The 21,328-nt window shown below is 38.2% G+C and overlaps 1 protein-coding gene across 1 annotated transcript in view; it reads right to left on the bottom strand.

Moving 5' to 3' along the window:
* Positions 1–21,328, bottom strand: part of IQGAP1 (IQ motif containing GTPase activating protein 1) — a 274,725-nt gene that overhangs the window by 46,233 nt on the left and 207,164 nt on the right. Inside the window, exons 17-26 of the mRNA XM_053717739.1 lie at positions 19,470–19,637; positions 18,676–18,818; positions 17,093–17,263; positions 16,072–16,155; positions 15,901–15,972; positions 15,540–15,609; positions 15,171–15,379; positions 14,075–14,230; positions 13,163–13,326; positions 6,103–6,327 (exon numbers count right to left, since the gene is read on the bottom strand). Of these exons, the coding sequence (XP_053573714.1) occupies positions 6,103–6,327; positions 13,163–13,326; positions 14,075–14,230; positions 15,171–15,379; positions 15,540–15,609; positions 15,901–15,972; positions 16,072–16,155; positions 17,093–17,263; positions 18,676–18,818; positions 19,470–19,637 (1,462 nt within the window). The remainder of the gene's footprint in view (positions 1–6,102; positions 6,328–13,162; positions 13,327–14,074; positions 14,231–15,170; positions 15,380–15,539; positions 15,610–15,900; positions 15,973–16,071; positions 16,156–17,092; positions 17,264–18,675; positions 18,819–19,469; positions 19,638–21,328) is intronic.

Below are 21,328 nucleotides of genomic sequence, written 5' to 3'. Positions count from 1 at the left end.
GTAGTATTTCAGTAATTAATCACTACATTCCAAAATTTCTGCATACCAAACAAATGTTTTAAAACAACTTAATGCAGATTTTGCTAATAAAAAGACAGCTTGTTTCCCTTTTAAAAGCCTATTATCGTCACTTCTTGGTCTCGCTTGGGGCAGACATAAACGGAGCTACTACAATGATTAAGTCCCTATGTAGAATGTAGATGGGTTGAATTATAGAGTTTAACCTCTTAAAGGAATTGGAAAACCCAAAATTTTCAGAGTTAAATTCAATTAAAAGAGGGCAAAAAAAAGGTATATTGCAAATGAGTTTGTTACCATAATTAAAGGGGCAGTTTAAAGGGACAGGCTACTTGATTTTTTTTGTTTAAAAAGATAGATAACGTTTTTACTACCCGTTCCCCAGCTTTGCATAACTAAAATGGATATATTAACCCCTTAACGGCCAGCGCCGTACCCTGTACGACGCTGGTTGTTATGCCCTTAAGGAACAGCGACGTACCCTGTATGTCGTTGCAGTCCTGGGCTTCTCTCTGCCGCAATCTCGCTCAAAATAGCAAGATTCCGCTATTTCTGCATGCACCACAAGTGGGGCACTGCAGAAATAGATTTGCAGAGTTATCGAAGCAGAGAGGGACACACTGTGGCCCTCTCTGCATCACACAGCAGTGGTGCCAATCGTTGGTGGGTGGGAGTGTAATGAGGGAGGCGGGTGGGCGGCCCATCGCTGGAGGAGGGCGGGAGTGGGTGGGACAGCTACGCCACGCAACTAGGGTTGCCGTCTCAGCCATGTTTTCCTGGACACTTATGAGTTACACATGCTGCAGGGTGTGCAGGGAGAAACATGTATTGCGTTTCTGGACAGCACTATTCATATTCCTCCCTGCACACCCTGTAGCATGTGTAACTTATAAGTGTTCTGTATTTTAAGGGACGGGTGGCAACCCTATGGACGCAATACTGGGATCCATTGAGGGAAAGGAATCTGGGAGGGGGGTAGTGTAATGAGGGGGGGGGGCAGCTACACTACAGAAAAAATGGGTATTTCATTTTATTTTAAATTGCCTAATTTGCTGCAAACTGGGTACTGGCAGACAACTAAGATGGTGACAAATAGGTAGAGGGGGGAGGGTTATAGAGCTGTTTGGGGGGGTCAAGGAAGTTGGGGCAGTAGGGGGGGATAATATACTGCAGAAAACCTAAAAAAATTATATATATAAAAAAGCAGCCTTTTATTTTAGTACTGGCAGACTTTCTGCCAGTACTTAAGATGGGGGTGCCCTTTGGGGGTGGGGGATGAAAGAGAGCTGTTTAAAAGGGGTCAGGGAGGGATGTGTCAGGTGGGAGGCTGATCTCTACACTAAAGCTAAAATTAACCCTACAAGCTACCTAATTAACCCATTCACTGCTGGGCATAATACACGTGTGGTGTGCAGCGGCATTTAGCGGCCTTCTAATTACCAAAAAGCAATGCCAAAGCCATATATAGGTGTTTAAATGTAGTGATGGCAAAAATGCTAAAAATGCTCTGGTCTTTTGGGGAAGTTTTTGTCTGAAATGCCCGGTCCTTAAGGGGTTAATATACTTTAGAACTTCTAAATCTCTGCCTGTTTCTAAGCCCCTGCAGGTCACCTCTTATCTCAGTGCTTTTTATTGTCAGACAATGATAGTACATGTGTGCCATATAGATAACATTGTGGATTTATGCAGGAACCAGCATTGATTGGCTAAAATCCAAGTTTGTAAAAAGAACTGTGATAAGGAGGCAGTCTGCAGAGGCTTATATACAAGGTAATCACAGAGGTAAAAAGTGTATTAATATAACTGTGTTGGTTATGCAAAGCAGAGAAATGGGTAATAAAGGGATTGTCTGTCTGTTTAAACAATAAACAATTACAAGTAAACTGTAACTTTAATTTAAAATTGGTCTCCCCATAATGTGTTTTGAAAGCTTGTTATGCCAGCCAAGGGACATAAAATGTATGGGAAATAGATCCTTTAGGTTTCTTTTTGTAAATTAAATGTTTTTTTCTAGTTGAAACCACAACCTATTCAAATGGGTGGAGCTTGCAGTGAGAGGAGACATCCTTATCTTTTTGTTTCCATATCTCCATCTGTCTGATTACACAAAGCCTAGTGCAACTGACTGAGAGCGCAAATTCTTCTGCATATTCTTGTTTACATAGCTTTAATGTAGCAGATGCTTATATACTAAAAATGTCAGTATGGATGAGGGTACAAGTGTCAACAGTAGCTATTTTAAATAACAAAATAAATGTAAAGGGGATTTCTGTAAAGAATTTAATACACTCCAAATGGTAAAATGGATAATCGGAAACACATTAAAGGGAAGAAAATGTCATGGTACACTGTCCCTTTAAACATTTTGGGCCAGATTACAAGTGGAGCACTAATTAACTCTCCCGCTCAAGCGTTAATTGCGCTAGAAGTAAGCTTTTATTATGAGTTGAAAGTAAACTGTTATCGGTCACACGCTACCCAGACGAGTGTAAAAAGCTGAAGTATAAATATTACCTCATAGAAGTCAATGGAAAAACCCCACTCTCACGCAAACCCGATTGCATATTCTCATGTGCTCTAACCCGACATGAAAATATGAATATTTCACATTTCAATGTTCTTCACATAGAATAATATGTTCTATTTATACTTAAATAAATATTTCTACATAAATCTGATGTTTTTTACTGTATATCTACACCTATATCTATACATGATTATATATCGGGAGAGATATAAACAGATATATAAATAGAAAATATCTATTTATAACTACGTAGAACATATTCTGCTATGTGCAGAACATTGAAATGTGAAATATTTACACTAAATACAAAGTTAAAACCTTTATTAAAAATGAATATTGCATAAATATGTTTTTACATGTTTTCATCTAATTATCTGCAAAAGGCACCAATGCACTCATATATATGTCTATGTATGTATACATATGTATTTATGTCTGTAAATGCATATATACATACATAAATACATATGTATACATACATAGACATATAAATATACATACATATATAGATTTAGACATGTATATGTATGTATCTCAATGTTAAAGCCTTTCGTCTGCCTTTTTTTTTTCACACCTGAAACCTCCTATCTTTGAACACTTACAACTTTTGTGTGCAATATTTTTTGTGAATATTATTTTATTAAATAGTGTTATAATGAATGTAACTGTACTTTATAATGTATTTTTGATGTGTTTTGTGCAACTTTTTTGTTTTCGTGAAACAGTTAATCAAAGCTCTGAAGCTGCGTAATACCAGCGGAAAGCCCAATGAGCACAGACACCCGCGATAAACCCCTTATCGCTCATGCGCAGACCTTGCACTCCACTCGTAATCTGCCCCTTTATAGGGAATCCAAAATGTGTTTTGTATGTCCATTTAAGAAGAAAAAAGCAGCAAAACGTAGTGTGATGCAACATTTGACTTTTATCTCCCTTAAAATAATACAAAACATTTTGTACAAACTAAATTCTAGAAAAATCTCTGACTGTTGAAACCTAAAAAAAAAAAAAATAGCAATCATCATCATCATAAAGATGCAGTGTGCTTATTTGTATTCAGATATATCAGCAATAACGTTAATTAAAAATATATCCCCTCCTATTGGTTCTTAAAATATATGTACTTATGTAACTGGGTTTGTGCTTATTAACCTAGGAGATTTATGTGAAACACAATCCAATACAGGATCTTCATTTTTTTATGAAGATTTAACTTCCAAGAAACAATTGGAATCTTGTAAATTGCTAAAACGGGCACTGTACTCTGTGTGTAACTGAGTTTTGAAGTGGGTGAACAGAGTGCGGGGTATTATAATGCACACAGCAAGCTTTATAAGCTTAACCTTGCCACATGTATCTCCCTAATTTGCATTCTGTTACCTTATGTCTATTGCAGCCAAATAATGAAAATATTGTTAACACAATGCCCTGTTCCCTTCTGACTCAAGCCTGAATTGGGTCCTCCAAATAAGAAAAGTAGTAGAGTTTTACCATTGAAAAACAATTGCAGCAAACAAGGTGTTAATCTGTTCTAATAAAGTTTATATTCTGCTGATATGTTAATCTACTATAAAAATGCAGACAGATGTAATAATTACAAGATTACAAGTGCAGTGGTATTTAATCCTCCCGCTTACGCATTATCTCCATTAGAAGTAAGCTTTTTGCACGCGTTGGGTAGCGCGCATTTTACAGTTAAAAGTAAACAGATTTTGCATGAGCGCTAACCCGATGTGTGCAAAAGGTCAAACTTATGATATTGTGAGCGTGTTAATGTGTGCAAACCCAATTGCATATTCTCAAGTCCAATGTTCTTCATATAGCACAATATGTTTTATTTATTCATAAGTAAATATTTCTACATATATCTGATGATATTTTGGTACAATATATATCTATACCCATGGGTTGAAAAATCCAATCGTCCCGTCGTCCGGGACAACTAGGAAATCTCCCCGGATGACTTTAAAAAGTTGTCATCAAGGTTGCCAACCATATTTCTTTTTTATTTAATATTTAGATGTTGCTTTCTCTTCCCCCGTGCACGTTATGTGATAGGTGGACGGGGAAGGACAGTGGAGTTAACCACAAGTGTGCACAGTATACCAGGGCTGTATGGAATGTCAGCCTCACTCAACTGGAAGCCATTAAATCTAAACATATACATTGTATCTTATAAAATAAATGGTCATTTGATGCTAAAAATTGTATCACTGTTGTGTACAAATATGCTCACAGATTATGAAATAAACTACCAGAACAGATTTCAAAAAGACTAGAAACAATCTGGAATTACTTCTAAAACATCATTTTGGTAAAATGCTTCTAACAAATTGAACATAATGTTTGGTCACAATTTATTAAAAATACACAATTTTATTGAAGAGTAATGTGAGTTGCTTTTATTCTAAAGAAAACAATATGGCCACTCAGGCTGGACTCGGCTTATATATGACTAGCCGCTTTTTGAAGTATTATATATTTATTGGACACATTTAGCCATATATAAGTTTGTATTTCATAGCACACAAATAATTTATAAGGTTCTCATCAGTGCCACAAATTAACTAAATTGCAGGGGAAGGGCAGTGAACAGGCTGTAGGACACCACACACTATATTACAGATTCTTCCAGCATGCAAACAGTTGTTTAGGGTGTGTGTGCCTGGCCTGGTGTGTGTGAGATTGTGTTTATGTGCATGTGTGCATATGGCCCTGTCTTTGTGTGTATGTGTTGTCTGTCTTTCCAGTGTGTGTGCCTCGCATGCCTTAGTGTGTGTGTGTTTGTGCATGTGTTTGTCTAGCACTGCCTTAATATGTTTGTGTATGTGTGTGTCTCTCTTTCCCTGCATATTTGTGTGTGTGGCCCTGCCTTTGTGTGTTTGAGTGTGTGTATGTCTATCTATCCTTGCATGCGTGTGTTTGTGTGAGTGAGTTTGTGCATATGTGTGTGTGCCTGGCCCTGACTTCTTGGGTTTGAGATTGTGTATATGTATGTGTGTGTGTATATGACCCTGACTTTATGAGTGTGTTGTCTGCCTTTCCTGTATGTGTGCCTGGCACTGACTTAGTATGTGTGTAGGTTTGTGTAGGTTTTTTTTCCTAACACCTAAGATCTCATATCTTTGAGCCCTTATAACTTTTTGTGCAATCATTTTTTAAATAATTTTTAATAGATAGTGTTATTATGAGTGTAACTATATTTTGTAATGTATTTTATTATGTGTTTTGTGACCCTTTTTTTGTTTTGCGAGAGCTCTGAAGGCCGTACTATAGTGACACACGTTAACTTCAATTGCGCTCAAGCGATTGCATTTAATTTCCACTTGTAATACGAGCAATAAAACCCGACACGTGCAAACACCCCAATAAACCCCTTTTTGTTTGCATGTAACTGTTAGCGCGCCACCCGTAATCTGGCCAAATGTGTTTACAATTTCTTTCAATACTGCTCTTTCATACAAATTACAGAACGTTTTTGACTACCGTTTCCTTTAAAAGAGCTTGTAAAAGTCAGCACTATGAGATGGAACAGCTAGAACTAGGAAACAACTCACCTTGCTTCTCCAGTCTGAGACTCCATCTGATTGACCCAAGACTTATAGATGTCTACTGGATCCGTTTTGATGTTTAAGGTCTTGTCATCCATTATTTCTTTTACTACAGGAGAAAGGATCTGTCTCAGTGCATTCTGCCCGCGGGCACCTCTGTTAAAGCTCACCACCATCTTAATCACAGTGGGGTTTCCAGTAACAATTTCCTGAATCTGATCTACTTTTGATCTGCAATGATAGAAAAAAAACCCATTAGTTCCTATGATGTAATTCTATATACATTAAGTTTTGCAGAAACAGATATAGGCCCCTGTTTATCATTCTGTGGGTGGACAATGATATCATCCAGGGAACATATCCACTAGAATTTTGGTACAGTTAAGTAGAACCTATGTTTATCATTGCACTAATGTGAAAACAACTGCAAAACTGCACAGCATAAGATGCTTTTTGCATCTTAAAGGGATATGAAACACAAAACTGTATTTTGTGATTCAGACAGAGGATACCATTGTACAAAACAAATCCAATTTACTTCTATAATAAAAACACAATTTATGTTTACCTGATAAATTACTTTCTCCAACGGTGTGTCCGGTCCACGGCGTCATCCTTACTTGTGGGATATTCTCTTCCCCAACAGGAAATGGCAAAGAGCCCAGCAAAGCTGGTCACATGATCCCTCCTAGGCTCCGCCTTCCCCAGTCATTCGACCGACGTAAAGGAGGAATATTTGCATAGGAGAAATCATATGATACCGTGGTGACTGTAGTTAAAGAAAATAAATTATCAGACCTGATTAAAAAACCAGGGCGGGCCGTGGACCGGACACACCGTTGGAGAAAGTAATTTATCAGGTAAACATAAATTCTGTTTTCTCCAACATAGGTGTGTCCGGTCCACGGCGTCATCCTTACTTGTGGGAACCAATACCAAAGCTTTAGGACACGGATGAAGGGAGGGAGCAAATCAGGTCACCTAGATGGAAGGCACCACGGCTTGCAAAACCTTTCTCCCAAAAATAGCCTCAGAAGAAGCAAAAGTATCAAATTTGTAAAATTTAGTAAAAGTGTGCAGTGAAGACCAAGTCGCTGCCTTACATATCTGATCAACAGAAGCCTCGTTCTTGAAGGCCCATGTGGAAGCCACGGCCCTAGTGGAATGAGCTGTGATTCTTTCAGGAGGCTGCCGTCCGGCAGTCTCGTAAGCCAATCTGATGATGCTTTTAAGCCAAAAAGAGAGAGAGGTAGAAGTTGCTTTTTGACCTCTCCTTTTACCAGAATAAACAACAAACAAGGAAGATGTTTGTCTAAAATCCTTTGTAGCATCTAAATAGAATTTTAGAGCACGAACTACATCCAAATTGTGCAACAAACGTTCCTTCTTTGAAACTGGATTCGGACACAAAGAAGGCACGACTATCTCCTGGTTAATGTTTTTGTTAGAAACAACTTTCGGAAGAAAACCAGGTTTAGTACGCAAAACCACCTTATCTGCATGGAACACCAGATAAGGAGGAGAACACTGCAGAGCAGATAACTCTGAAACTCTTCTAGCAGAAGAAATTGCAACCAAAAACAAAACTTTCCAAGATAATAACTTAATATCAACGGAATGTAAGGGTTCAAACGGAACCCCCTGAAGAACTGAAAGAACTAAATTGAGACTCCAAGGAGGAGTCAAAGGTTTGTAAACAGGCTTGATTCTAACCAGAGCCTGAACAAAAGCTTGAACATCTGGCACAGCCGCCAGCTTTTTGTGAAGTAACACAGACAAAGCAGAAATCTGTCCCTTCAAAGAACTTGCAGATAATCCTTTCTCCAAACCTTCTTGAAGAAAGGATAGAATCTTAGGAATTTTTATCTTGTCCCAAGGGAATCCTTTAGATTCACACCAACAGATATATTTTTTCCATATTTTATGGTAGATTTTTCTAGTTACAGGCTTTCTGGCCTGAACAAGAGTATCAATGACAGAATCTGAGAACCCTCGCTTTGATAAAATCAAGCGTTCAATCTCCAAGCAGTCAGTTGGAGTGAGACCAGATTCGGATGTTCGAACGGACCTTGAACAAGAAGGTCCCGTCTCAAAGGTAGCTTCCATGGTGGAGCCGATGACATATTCACCAGGTCTGCATACCAAGTCCTGCGTGGCCACGCAGGAGCTATCAAGATCACCGATGCCCTCTCCTGATTGATCCTGGCTACCAGCCTGGGGATGAGAGGAAACGGTGGGAATACATAAGCTAGGTTGAAGGTCCAAGGTGCTACTAGTGCATCTACTAGAGTCGCCTTGGGATCCCTGGATCTGGACCCGTAGCAAGGAACCTTGAAGTTCTGACGAGAGGCCATCAGATCCATGTCTGGAATGCCCCACAACTGAGTAATTTGGGCAAAGATTTCCGGATGGAGTTCCCACTACCCCGGATGAAATGTCTGACGACTCAGAAAATCCGCTTCCCAATTTTCCACTCCTGGGATGTGGATTGCAGACAAGTGGCAGGAGTGAGTCTCCGCCCATTGAATGATTTTGGTCACTTCTTCCATCGCCAGGGAACTCCTTGTTCCCCCTTGATGGTTGATATACGCAACAGTCGTCATGTTGTCCGATTGAAACCGTATGAATTTGGCCTTTGCTAGCCGAGGCCAAGCCTTGAGAGCATTGAATATCGCTCTCAGTTCCAGAATATTTATCGGGAGAAGAGATTCTTCCCGAGACCAAAGACCCTGAGCTTTCAGGAGTCCCCAGACCGCGCCCCAGCCCACCAGACTGGCGTCGGTCGTGACAATGACCCACTCTGGTCTGCGGAAGCTCATCCCCTGTGACAGGTTGTCCAGGGACAGCCACCAACGGAGTGAATCTCTGGTCCTCTGATCTACTTGTATCGTCGGAGACAAGTCTGTATAATCCCCATTCCACTGACTGAGCATGCACAGTTGTAATGGTCTCAGATGAATTCGCGCAAAAGGAACTATGTCCATTGCCGCGACCATCAAACCTATTACTTCCATGCACTGCGCTATGGAAGGAAGAGGAACAGAATGAAGTACTTGACAAGAGTTTAGAAGTTTTGATTTTCTGGCCTCTGTCAGAAAAATCCTCATTTCTAAGGAGTCTATTATTGTTCCCAAGAAGGGAACTCTTGTTGACGGAGATAGAGAACTTTTTTCTACGTTCACTTTCCACCCGTGAGATCTGAGAAAGGCCAGGACAATGTCCGTATGAGCCTTTGCTTGTGGAAGGGACGACGCTTGAATCAGAATGTCGTCCAAGTAAGGTACTACTGCAATGCCCCTTGGTCGTAGCACCGCTAGAAGGGACCCCAGTACCTTTGTGAAAATTCTTGGAGCAGTGGCTAATCCGAATGGAAGTGCCACAAACTGGTAATGCTTGTCCAGAAAGGCGAACCTTAGGAACCGATGATGTTCCTTGTGGATAGGAATATGTAGATACGCATCCTTTAAATCCACCGTGGTCATGAATTGACCTTCCTGGATGGAAGGAAGAATTGTTCGAATGGTTTCCATTTTGAACGATGGAACCTTGAGAAACTTGTTTAGGATCTTGAGATCTAAGATTGGTCTGAATGTTCCCTCTTTTTTGGGAACTATGAACAGATTGGAGTAGAACCCCATCCCTTGTTCTCCTAATGGAACAGGATGAATCACTCCCATTTTTAACAGGTCTTCTACACAATGTAAGAATGCCTGTCTTTTTATGTGGTCTGAAGACAATTGAGACCTGTGGAACCTCCCCCTTGGGGGAAGCCCCTTGAATTCCAGAAGATAACCTTGGGAGACTATTTCCAGCGCCCAAGGATCCAGAACATCTCTTGCCCAAGCCTGAGCGAAGAGAGAGAGTCTGCCCCCCACCAGATCCGGTCCTGGATCGGGGGCCAACATCTCATGCTGTCTTGGTAGCAGTGGCAGGTTTCTTGGCCTGCTTACCTTTGTTCCAGCCTTGCATTGGCCTCCAGGCTGGCTTGGCTTGAGAAGTATTACCCTCTTGCTTAGAGGATGTAGCACTTGGGGCTGGTCCGTTTCTGCGAAAGGGACAAAAATTTGGTTTATTCTTAGCCTTGAAAGACCTATCCTGAGGAAGGGCGTGGCCCTTGCCCCCAGTGATATCAGAAATAATCTCTTTCAAGTCAGGGCCAAACAGCGTTTTCCCCTTGAAAGGAATGTTAAGCAATTTGTTCTTGGAAGACGCATCCGCTGACCAAGATTTTAGCCAAAGCGCTCTGCGCGCCACAATAGCAAACCCAGAATTTTTCGCCGCTAATCTAGCCAATTGCAAAGTGGCGTCTAAAGTAAAAGAGTTAGCCAATTTGAGAGCATGAATTCTGTCCAAAATCTCCTCATAAGAAGAATCTTTATTGAGCGCCTTTTCTAGTTCATCGAACCAGAAACACGCTGCTGTAGTGACAGGAACAATGCATGAAATTGGTTGTAGAAGGTAACCTTGCTGAACAAACATCTTTTTAAGCAAACCCTCTAATTTTTTATCCATAGGATCTTTGAAAGCACAACTATCTTCTATGGGGATAGTGGTGCGTTTGTTTAGAGTAGAAACCGCCCCCTCGACCTTGGGGACTGTCTGCCATAAGTCCTTTCTGGGGTCGACCATAGGAAACAATTTCTTAAATATAGGGGGAGGGACGAAAGGTATGCCGGGCCTTTCCCATTCTTTGTTTACAATGTCCGCCACCCGCTTGGGTATAGGAAAAGCTTCGGGGGGCCCCGGGACCTCTAGGAACTTGTCCATCTTACATAATTTCTCTGGAATGACCAAATTCTCACAATCATCCAGAGTAGATAACACCTCCTTAAGCAGAGCGCGGAGATGTTCCAATTTAAATTTGAATGTAATCACATCAGGTTCAGCTTGTTGAGAAATTTTCCCTGAATCTGAAATTTCTCCCTCAGACAAAACCTCCCTGGCCCCCTCAGACTGGTGTAGGGGCACTTCAGAACCAATATCATCAGCGTCCTCATGCTCTTCAGTATTTTCTAAAACAGAGCAGTCGCGCTTTCGCTGATAAGTGGGCATTTTGGCTAAAATGTTTTTGATAGAATTATCCATTACAGCCGTTAATTGTTGCATAGTAAGGAGTATTGGCGCACTAGATGTACTAGGGGCCTCCTGTGTGGGCAAGACTGGCGTAGACGAAGGAGGGGATGATGCAGTACCATGCTTACTCCCCTCACTTGAGGAATCATCTTGGGCATCATTTTCTCTAAATTTTGTGTCACATAAATCACATCTATTTAAATGAGAAGGAACCTTGGCTTCCCCACATACAGAACACAGTCTATCTGATAGTTCAGACATGATAAACAGGCATAAACTTGATAACAAAGTACAAAAAAACGTTTTAAAATAAAACCGTTACTGTCACTTTAAATTTTAAACTGAACACACTTTATTACTGCAAATGTGAAAAAGTATGAAGGAATTGTTCAAATTTCACCAAAATTTCACCACAGTGTCTTAAAGCCTTAAAAGTATTGCACACCAAATTTGAAAGCTTTAACTCATAAAATAACGGAACCGGAGCCGTTTTTATATTTAACCCCTATACAGTCCCTGGTATCTGCTTTGCTGAGACCCAACCAAGCCCAAAGGGGAATACGATACCAAATGACGCCTTCAGAAAGCTTTTTCTATGTATCTGAGCTCCTCACACATGCATCTGCATGTCTTGCTTCCCAAAAACAACTGCGCAATAGAGGCGCGAAAATGAGGCTCTGCCTATGATTAGGGAAAGCCCCTAGAGAAAAAGGTGTCCAATACAGTGCCTGCCGGTTATTTTACATAATTCCCAAGAATAAAATAACTCCTCAAAGCTATGAAGTATTAAAAATGCTTATATATCAATCGTTTTAGCCCAGAAAACGTCTAACAGTCCTGTGTGGAAACAGCCATCGATTTTAGTAACGGTTGCTAAAATAATTTTCCTCTTACAAACAGAAATCTTCATCTCTTTTCTGTTTCAGAGTAAATAGTACATACCAGCACTATTTTAAAATAACAAACTCTTGATTGAAGAATAAAAACTACATTTAAACACCAAAAAACTCTAAGCCATCTCCGTGGAGATGTTGCCTGTACAACGGCAAAGAGAATGACTAGGGAAGGCGGAGCCTAGGAGGGATCATGTGACCAGCTTTGCTGGGCTCTTTGCCATTTCCTGTTGGGGAAGAGAATATCCCACAAGTAAGGATGACGCCGTGGACCGGACACACCTATGTTGGAGAAATTTGCTTTTTCCCATGATATTCTGTAATGAAGAGATCCCTATGTAATCATAGAATTTGAGTGTAGATAAGAATCAAAAAGGCCCATCAAATCTACCCATATTACATGTTACTTTTTTCCTTAGGATAGCCTTATGCATGTCCCAGGCATTTTTAAATTCCTTTACAGTCTTTGTGTTTACCACCTCAAATGGAAGTTTACCACCTCAAATGTAGTCATCTGGAGCACTACAATAAACTAAACTTTGTATATAAACATCAAATACACAATATTTAATAATTAGTGTGGCATTGTTTTGTTAGCATAAGTGTCATAAACCTACTTATAGACCCTTTATACTATTTGGAACCTCATTAAAATGTATAAGAAGGAGCTATTAGCAGGCAAGAGATTGGGTAGAGGTAGAATTGTATTGTGGAATCACAGCCAAATAGTCAACTATACAATAATACAACCACACACTGTGCATAAGGAGATTGGTGTGGCCCAATGAAAGTGCTGCATAATATGCCAATTGTTTAGTATAGTACCGTTAAAATACAACATTATAAAAGGTACATATATTGTTAGTAGAGCCTGTTACAGCCAGTTGGTTAATCTGCCTAGCGTCTCTGCCTACCGACTTCTATACGTTTTTTTATTGTTAGCTAAAAGCAGTTTGCAGAGGCAAACAGTCAAAAGATTAACTGCTTGATCAATATGTTATGCCCCATTAACACCCAGTAAAATATAATGCAATGCTCAGTCATCCTTCTCTGTTGGAAAAGAAATTTCAAGACACAACACAATTTACACAAAAACCTACTTAATCTCTTCCTGAAGAGCTGTCTTGAAGAGCCGTAGGAGCAGATATTCTTCCCTTTGATTAGATGCATAATTATAAAGTGTAAAAATGACAGAATCCATAAATTTGGTGGATTTATTCTGGGGCATCTGGAAAATGAGCTTAGCCAGGTAGGTGGGATTTGTCTGCGGAGGAAAAATAATCTCAAAATTCCATACACAAATTATTATCTCAAACTCAACTTCTATGCAGTTTTAGTTCAATAGCTACTTTTGATATAAGAAACTAAAGCCTACTTAACTCTGTGTTTACTAAAATAAAAAAAAGTGTTTAATAGCATTGTGTATTTAAAAAAATCAAATCTTTTTTATCAATGGTTTAGCAAGTAAATCACTAAGGTATTGTCAAAACAAACAAAAATATGTAATATGTAATTATCCAAAGCAGAATATTAGTCATATCACCTTAGACAGCATAACACATTTCTAATATTCTGAGCAATAAATGCACACTGCAGACTTCTCAAGGCTAACACTGTTGGCTTTAACTAATGACAATGCCAAACAATGAAACTTCTACTAAGGTTAGCCTTGTTGTCTGCAGACTCAGGTCTAGATTGGTTCCTCCAAGTAGAGCAATTTGAGGGTGCAGTTTGGCTAAAGGAAAACATTTGCAGCAAGACAGATGTTAATTTGTTTTCAAAATGTTTAGCCTTACCTGATATGTTATTCTATAACACCACAACAGGAATGTCTTGTAATCACAAAGTGCATATTGTCCCTTAAAATATCCTAAAGGCCATAGCCATAATTTCCACACATTGCCGAATTCCTGTTGCATTTGGTGTAGTTATCAAATCAGATTATGCAGAAAACTGCATCAAAATTCATTAAATGTGTAACCAAACAAACCAATGTTCTATATATCATTTACCTGCAGTAAGTAGAATAGATGCTGATACGCCTCCAGCTTTTCCCTCTTCTCTTTACTCAGAGCTTTCAGGCCTCCTTTTTGTTTGTTTAGCATCATCATATCAGAAAGTTGTTCCTTGTTTTTCTTTGTAAGCTTTTTACTGTGAGAGACAACATCCTGCAACATGAAGCAGATAGTATTTTATTATATCGAAGTGTCATTGGACAGTAATGAATTATTTGCATCGTAACTTGTAGTTAGAAATGTGTATCACTACCATTTCTATTACTGTTGTAGTGTTTATATATACATACATACTCTGTAATATGTATTGGAATACCAAGCATTAGTAAAGCAACATATACACTCATACCAAGTCATATGAATTAAAGGGACAATCTAGTCTAAATTAAACTTTTTATTTAATTTACTTTTATCATCAAATTTGCTTTGTTTTCTTGATATTCTTTATTGAAAGCTAAACCTAGGTAGGCTCATATGCTAATTTCTAAGCCCTTGAAAGCCGCCTCTTACCTCAGTGCATTTTGACAGTTTTTCACAGCTATACAGCACTAGTTCATGTGTGCCATATAGATAACATTGTGCTCATTCACATGTAGTGAAATGCAAGTTTGTAAAAAGAACTGAAATAAGGGGGCAGTCTGCAGAGGGTTAGATAACAGAGGTAAAAAAGTATATTAATATAACCATGTTAGTTATGCAAAACTGGGGAGTGGTAATAAAGAGATTATCTTTCTTAAACATTCTGGAGTAGACTGTCCCTTTAATGACAGAGCTACATTTATGAAACTGAGGTTACAAGCAGTCTTAAGGACAAGACTCATTTGTCTGGAATGTTTTACAAGCTCTGCTCGTACACAACTGGTTGTGTGAGAGCAGGGGGCGTCAATAAACAAGAGAATTTAATGTAAAGATTATTTCCGGTAGCGAATGCTACTTCGCTGCCTGTAATCACTGACAGTCAAATTCTTTGACTGTGGGTAAATCTCTGCCAAAGTACGGATTAGGTCTTACCACTATGGAGAGTTCACAAACACAGTTCATTAAAAAAATAGATATAAAGAATATTGTATGTTCTTATATAAAGCTTTGGTACCTGTAGTGTAATTTTGTTTTTCACAAGAAGTCCAATCTTTATATCCATGAGATTAAGATCATTCTCCAGCTGTTGGTTGGCTCTCAGAAGAGTAACCACTTCTTCTCGAAGCTTCATTACTTCTAACTCCTCCTGGAAATCTTGATCACTTTGATCCAACAAGTGGACAAATTTGCGAACAACTGCCATAGGTGGATTTTCAGCATTGACTAGAGAAGGAATAAAGAAATCAGCAATCATTCATGTCTCAGAATTATCTTTCAGGATACAAAAAGGGAAATATTACAATGACAAAATTGGATATTCCATGTAATTAGTTTTTTGCTGCTCCATATACTAGTCTCATTGCTTACAATATATAAAACTTACTTAAAGTTTTGTAGTCATCTCGAGCCTTGTTAGCACGTATGAAAGCCTGGATTTTCACTATGTCATTTATCTGAAATGAAAAATAAAAGTTTCATCTAAATATAAATCATTTAAAAGATGACATAAGAGTCTTGATGCAAAAATAACTATTTTTAAATATTATTTTTGAAACTGATGTCCCAGAGCTAAAAACGGCTTCTTTCCTATGAAAAAGAATAAACCAATGAATACACTTTCAGCAGTGGGGAGACCTGAACTTTGAAATGCGTCTGGTTTTGGGCTTCTATTTGTATTTGTTTTGTTTAAATAGACATATTATACACATACATTTGTGTACAAAACAACAACTTTTGGTACATACATGATCCTTAAAGTACTTCAGCCGGTCTCTGTAGCGCTTTCTTGCTTGGTGCATTCTAGTATAAGATTGAATCTAAAAGAGGATCATCAATGACAACACATTCAAATTTGTATCTGTGTGCAGTTAGTTACAATGCAAATCATATTTATTAGACTAATGGCAATTATTTACCTTGACAACTTCATCAGAGTGATCTTTGAGGTACTGCATTCGATCCTTGTACTGTTTCCTCTGCTTCTGACCTCTATAGTGAGACTGAGAACAGATACATTAAGAATGTTAAGGAATCTTACCAATTATAATTAAACTACATGTAATATACTATTTAGTCTATACTCATATACATTCACTAGTGAAACCCCTCATACACATTACCTAGTTTTAAATTAGGATCCCTAACCCCCTTACCTCATTCTAAGCTAATGCATATCAAGTATGGACACAGCTAAGATTGCTTTCCAAGGGCATTCAGTTCTTTCCCTATTCTATTCTACCTTAATCTACCTAATCTGGCCCTATGATTGTTCTTTTAAGGGTGTGTTGGCACGTAACTGTACATTAGATGTTCATCAATCTGTAGAATTAAGCTTTGTCAGAAATGTGTTTAACTTTTCATTTCTTACTCTTGTTATTTTCACAGCTTTGGATATTGACTCTCCACAAGGGAATGTTAGTCTAGAGGGAGCCAAGATAATCAGAAATTAAAACCAAAATAAAGATATTTCGTTATCATGGCTCATATATCTAGGTTCCCCAAGATTCCTTCTGGTCATACTGCATGTTTTGACATTTACTATGAATGACAAAGGAAAAAAGATGTTAATGTAAAAGTGGGTGGAGTTCTCCCCATAAGTGTTATTAATTCTTGACTGGTTAAGATTATCTAGAGATATGAACCATGAAAACATCTTTATTTAGATTTTTAAGTTTTATTTTTCCCTCAAAAAGATATATATTTTATTTTTTTGTATTTTGTTTTCCTTTGTTACTGGCTATAATTCTTAGATGACCTGTTAATGTCTGTATCCATAAGAGTGTGGTATGTATAGATTACCCTTTGGAAGAGCATTTTGCTGACTAACTATTGATACTATTTGTGCTATTTTTACAATAAGATCAATTTTAACGTCAGTTTACTAAAATTGATCATATTTATTTCTAGAATGCACTTTTCTATGTGGTCATCATTTACCTGAATACATGTGATTGCTGGAACCTGGTCCTTCAAGAATTTCTTTCTAGTAGTAAATTTCTTGCGCATAAGATAGCCGCGGCACCTGGCCTGCAACTTTGTGATCAGTGTTTCATTGGCCAACCAAAGCTGCTCCCTGTTGTATGCTGCAGAAACTCCGGAGATAGTGCTCTGTTGGACAGAGAAAATAATGTACAATATATTAAAGACATTTCAATGTCTTGAACTTTTTGATAGAACTGAAATATTTGTATTGGTGTAGACAGGAAAGAGCATCAATAACAGTTTTCAAGGCCCTTAGTACTGCAAGAAGTAACTATAAAATCTGAAATGCAACACTAAAGAATTTTTATTTATTTTTAAATACACATACAAACTGCACAGTTCTATGGGGTACTGGGAGGGGCGTTTCTCTTCCACATTCATTACTGTAGCACGACCAATACTGAAATAAGCTTGTTACTCTGAATTTACAAGGTAGTGCTAAACAAGTGGATTATGAAGACTTGGTGAGTGCTGCTCAACACAGAACAAGGAGAGAGAAAAATGGAGGGAGAAAAGAGATATGTGTATAAAAAAATATGCAGTACCATACCTTGCACTCTTGATATTTAACCCTTTGAGTGCTTAGTACTTTCCCACCTGGGTGCTAAGCTTTTTTAAGTTTTTTTCTTTTTTTTTTTCCAGATCCCCAAAACTTACACTGTTGGAAAGGTTAGGTGATCACAGAGATACAAGCTTCTAAGCAGCATGCCCCCTGCTCCTATACTTAACATTGTTAAGTATAAATAAAGTTGCACGGTGACATCATGCCATTGCGCGTGACGTCACCGCGCATAACGTGAAGCCCTGGCAATGCCTGTCACTATGCAGGCCTGATCGCTGGGGTAGGAGCGGGTGGAGCCCCCAGATCTCCCTCAAGGTGGGAGAGTGCTAGCGACGGCTCTGAGCTGTCGTTAGCACCAGAGTGGGAAACTCTGCGACGGCTCAGAGCCATCGTTAGCACTCAAGGGGTTAAAGAGACAGACTAGTCAAAATTAAACTTTCATGATTCATATAGGGCATTCAATTTTAAACAACTTTCCAATTTACTTTTATCATTAAATTTGCTTTGTTTTCTTGGTATTCTTTGTTGAAAGCTAAAACCAGGTACACTCATAGGTTAATTTCTAAGCCTGTGAAGGTCACCTCTTATCTCAGTGAATTTTGACAGTTTTTCACAGCTAGATGATGCTAGTTCATGTGTGCCATATAGATAACTGTGCTTACTCCAGTGGAGTTATTTATGAGTCAGAACTGATTGGCTAAAACGCAAGTCTGTCAAAAGAACTGAAATAAAGGGGCAGTCTGCAGTGGCTTAGATACAAGGTAATCACAGAGGTAAAAAGCATATTAATATAACAGTATTGGTTATGCAAAACTAAACAATAACAATTCTGGAGTAGACTGTCCCTTTATCTTGTTAGCCACCCCCGACAGTAAATAAGAAATAATGAAATTGAATTCACTAAAGAGTCCATAAAATGAAGAAAGCTGAACATCCTAACCAGATATATTATTTGTTAATGTAGCTCTTCATTTACCTGAATCTCTTCTTTTAAGAGTTGTGTGTTGTTCTGCACAAATGCCGGAGGCTCATCCCATCCACCTTCTTTGCTATTCAGGTTAAAGTAATAATAATAACCTCCTTTCACCCAGTGCTGCACCCACTCACTTTCATTGTCCCCTAAAAGAAAGAAAGAGTTATTTATATCTGATAAGAGATGGTCAGGAGACATTAGGTTAATGTAGAGCTTGTTTAACCAATAAATGCCACATGCTACAGCGCCAACAATCTGACAGAGATATAAGTGAAGTGCAGCATTATTATTAAAGGGACAATAAACAAACAATTGTACCTCATTATCCATTCCATTTTGCCTTTATGACAAATTTCAACCAAATGTGGTGAACACGTGAGTCTTGTTTATATGGTGTTTTAATCCCCAAAACTGATACTCTAAAAGCACCTTGAAATATGTTATAAATATTTGATAATATTTTTGAAGTTTATTGCCCCTTTAATGGAATTAACACATCCCCCCGCCCCCCAAATATCGATGCTAGTGTTCTACTACTCATAAATATGAAACAACTTGACCAAACTGCCCTGAAAGCACTGCATGGTCTTACTGAAAAAGGGATGGAGCCATATACACAAGAAGTGCTAACTAATGCAGAGTTGTGCATCCAGTAGACTCAAAACTAGGGAAGGGTGAATGTACTTGGGGCTATCAAAGATGGATAAATAAAAGACTTACAAATAAAAACAAAAATACTGAAATATGAGTAGATGAATGAAATTCATGATCTAACATTACCATATTGCACAGCTTACCAACAGACACTTTATTCTTCTTCAGCTCAGCCAGCTCATTCTGATAGGTTTGTGCACATTCAGAGGTCACTCCATACAGTCCAACATCTGGGGATCGCAGGGCACTGAGGGTTTGAGCACTGTCACCTTTCTCTACGGATTCATTAACAGCCAAGATACCAAGAGAGACTTCAAAGAAAAAAATTGCATCAGAAAGGACTTTTAAACACAATAGCCCGTAAACAAAGAAAAGGGTAAATAGAAAAATAAGTTGATAAAGTATACTCTGTCCATGAAAACCCAGGTCATGGAATTAAAAGGAAAAAAATGGTGTCCTTTTGTTGAAACTTAACTCCTTTGCATGAGTGCATACTGAGATAGGCTCTGGGGAGTGCACGTGTCGTTATAAACATTGTGCATACTTGTGAGACTAACTCATGGAAGGGAACACAGTTTCAACAAACCAAGATACCAAGAGTTAGAGATAAATTTGATAATAAAACTAAATTGGAAATTTATATTGTATCCGAATGTGAACAATCATGTATAGCTGTATAAATTCTGCCTGATGTGCTGCAGTGATTTTCATTTACTCAAATTGCCTTTCCAGGTCACAGTGAGTCAGAATATCACACCATGCATTTATTGTCTGGTAAGATAAATAACATTACAAAATATTGCAATGTAGATTAACACAAATACAATTAGGACTAGGAAGCAATTGGCAATAATATAAAGCAAACATTTTCAGTAGACTAAATTATAAAATCTTAATTGAACTCTTAAAGGGACACTGAACCCAAAAAAATTATTTCATGATTCAGATAGAGCATGCAATTTTAAGCAACTTTCTAATTTACTCCTATTATCAATTTCTCTTCATTCTCATGCTATCTTTATTTGAAAAGCAAGAATGTAAGTTTAGACGTCCATTTTTTATCACAACCTTGGTTGTTCTTGCTGATTGGTTGCTAAATGTCAGCCACCATTAAACAAGTGCTGTCCCGGAATGCTGAACTAAAAATTGGTTGGCTCCTTAGCTTAGATGCCTTCTTTTTCAAATAACGATAGCAAGATAACGAAGAAAAATTGATACTAGGAGTAAATTAGAAAGTTGCTTAAAATGTCATGGTCTATCTGAATCATGAAAGAGAAAATGTGGGTTTAGTATCCGATTAAATAAACAAATGCTTGGTAGTTTTTACTCTAGTTTGATATTCATTTGTTGTAATTAAAGGGATAGTACAATGTGTTATGTGTGATTAAACAACTTTACAATATATTTTCATTATTTATGTTGCACCCTTTTGATATAATTTATAATAAGGATTTTCTAACTCTCAGAACTTACTGCCTTATCAAGGTTAATCCTGCTACAAATCAATCTATCCCCAGTTGGCTTTATCATATAACTGCAAAACTATACAACAGTGTGAGTATGGTTTGAATTCCTGTCTGAAGACTAAAGCCAAGATTGGCTCCTCCAAATAAGGCAAATGGTGGGTGTAGTTTAGCTATAGATAAACAGTTGCATTAAAAGGGACGTTAATTTGTTTTAAAAACATGAAGACTTGGTTGCTGGCTAATAAGCAGAGGTGCTACAGCACTATTGGCAAACAGTGAAATGCCCCCACAAGCATAAAAATAAAGTTATCCCTCAACATATGAACAGTCATTTTATTAAAAAAATGTTATTCATGTTAAATTCCCCTCATTTTAATACAACAAGAGCAAAAAAAAAGGATTTTAAAGGGAAATTAAACAGCTGGGTACAACTTCAACTTCATTCTTTTATTTTAGCGAATTACAGAAGCCAGTTGGTTAAGCTATATATACTGGGTGCCGCCATCTTGGAACATGTGTAATGTTGCATCATGGGA

This window comes from Bombina bombina, chromosome 6 (assembly GCF_027579735.1).
Source record: "Bombina bombina isolate aBomBom1 chromosome 6, aBomBom1.pri, whole genome shotgun sequence".
Classification (NCBI taxonomy): domain Eukaryota; kingdom Metazoa; phylum Chordata; class Amphibia; order Anura; family Bombinatoridae; genus Bombina; species Bombina bombina.
The sequence above is the reverse complement of the archived record's forward strand: the minus strand, read 5'-3'. Positions and strand labels throughout refer to the sequence as shown.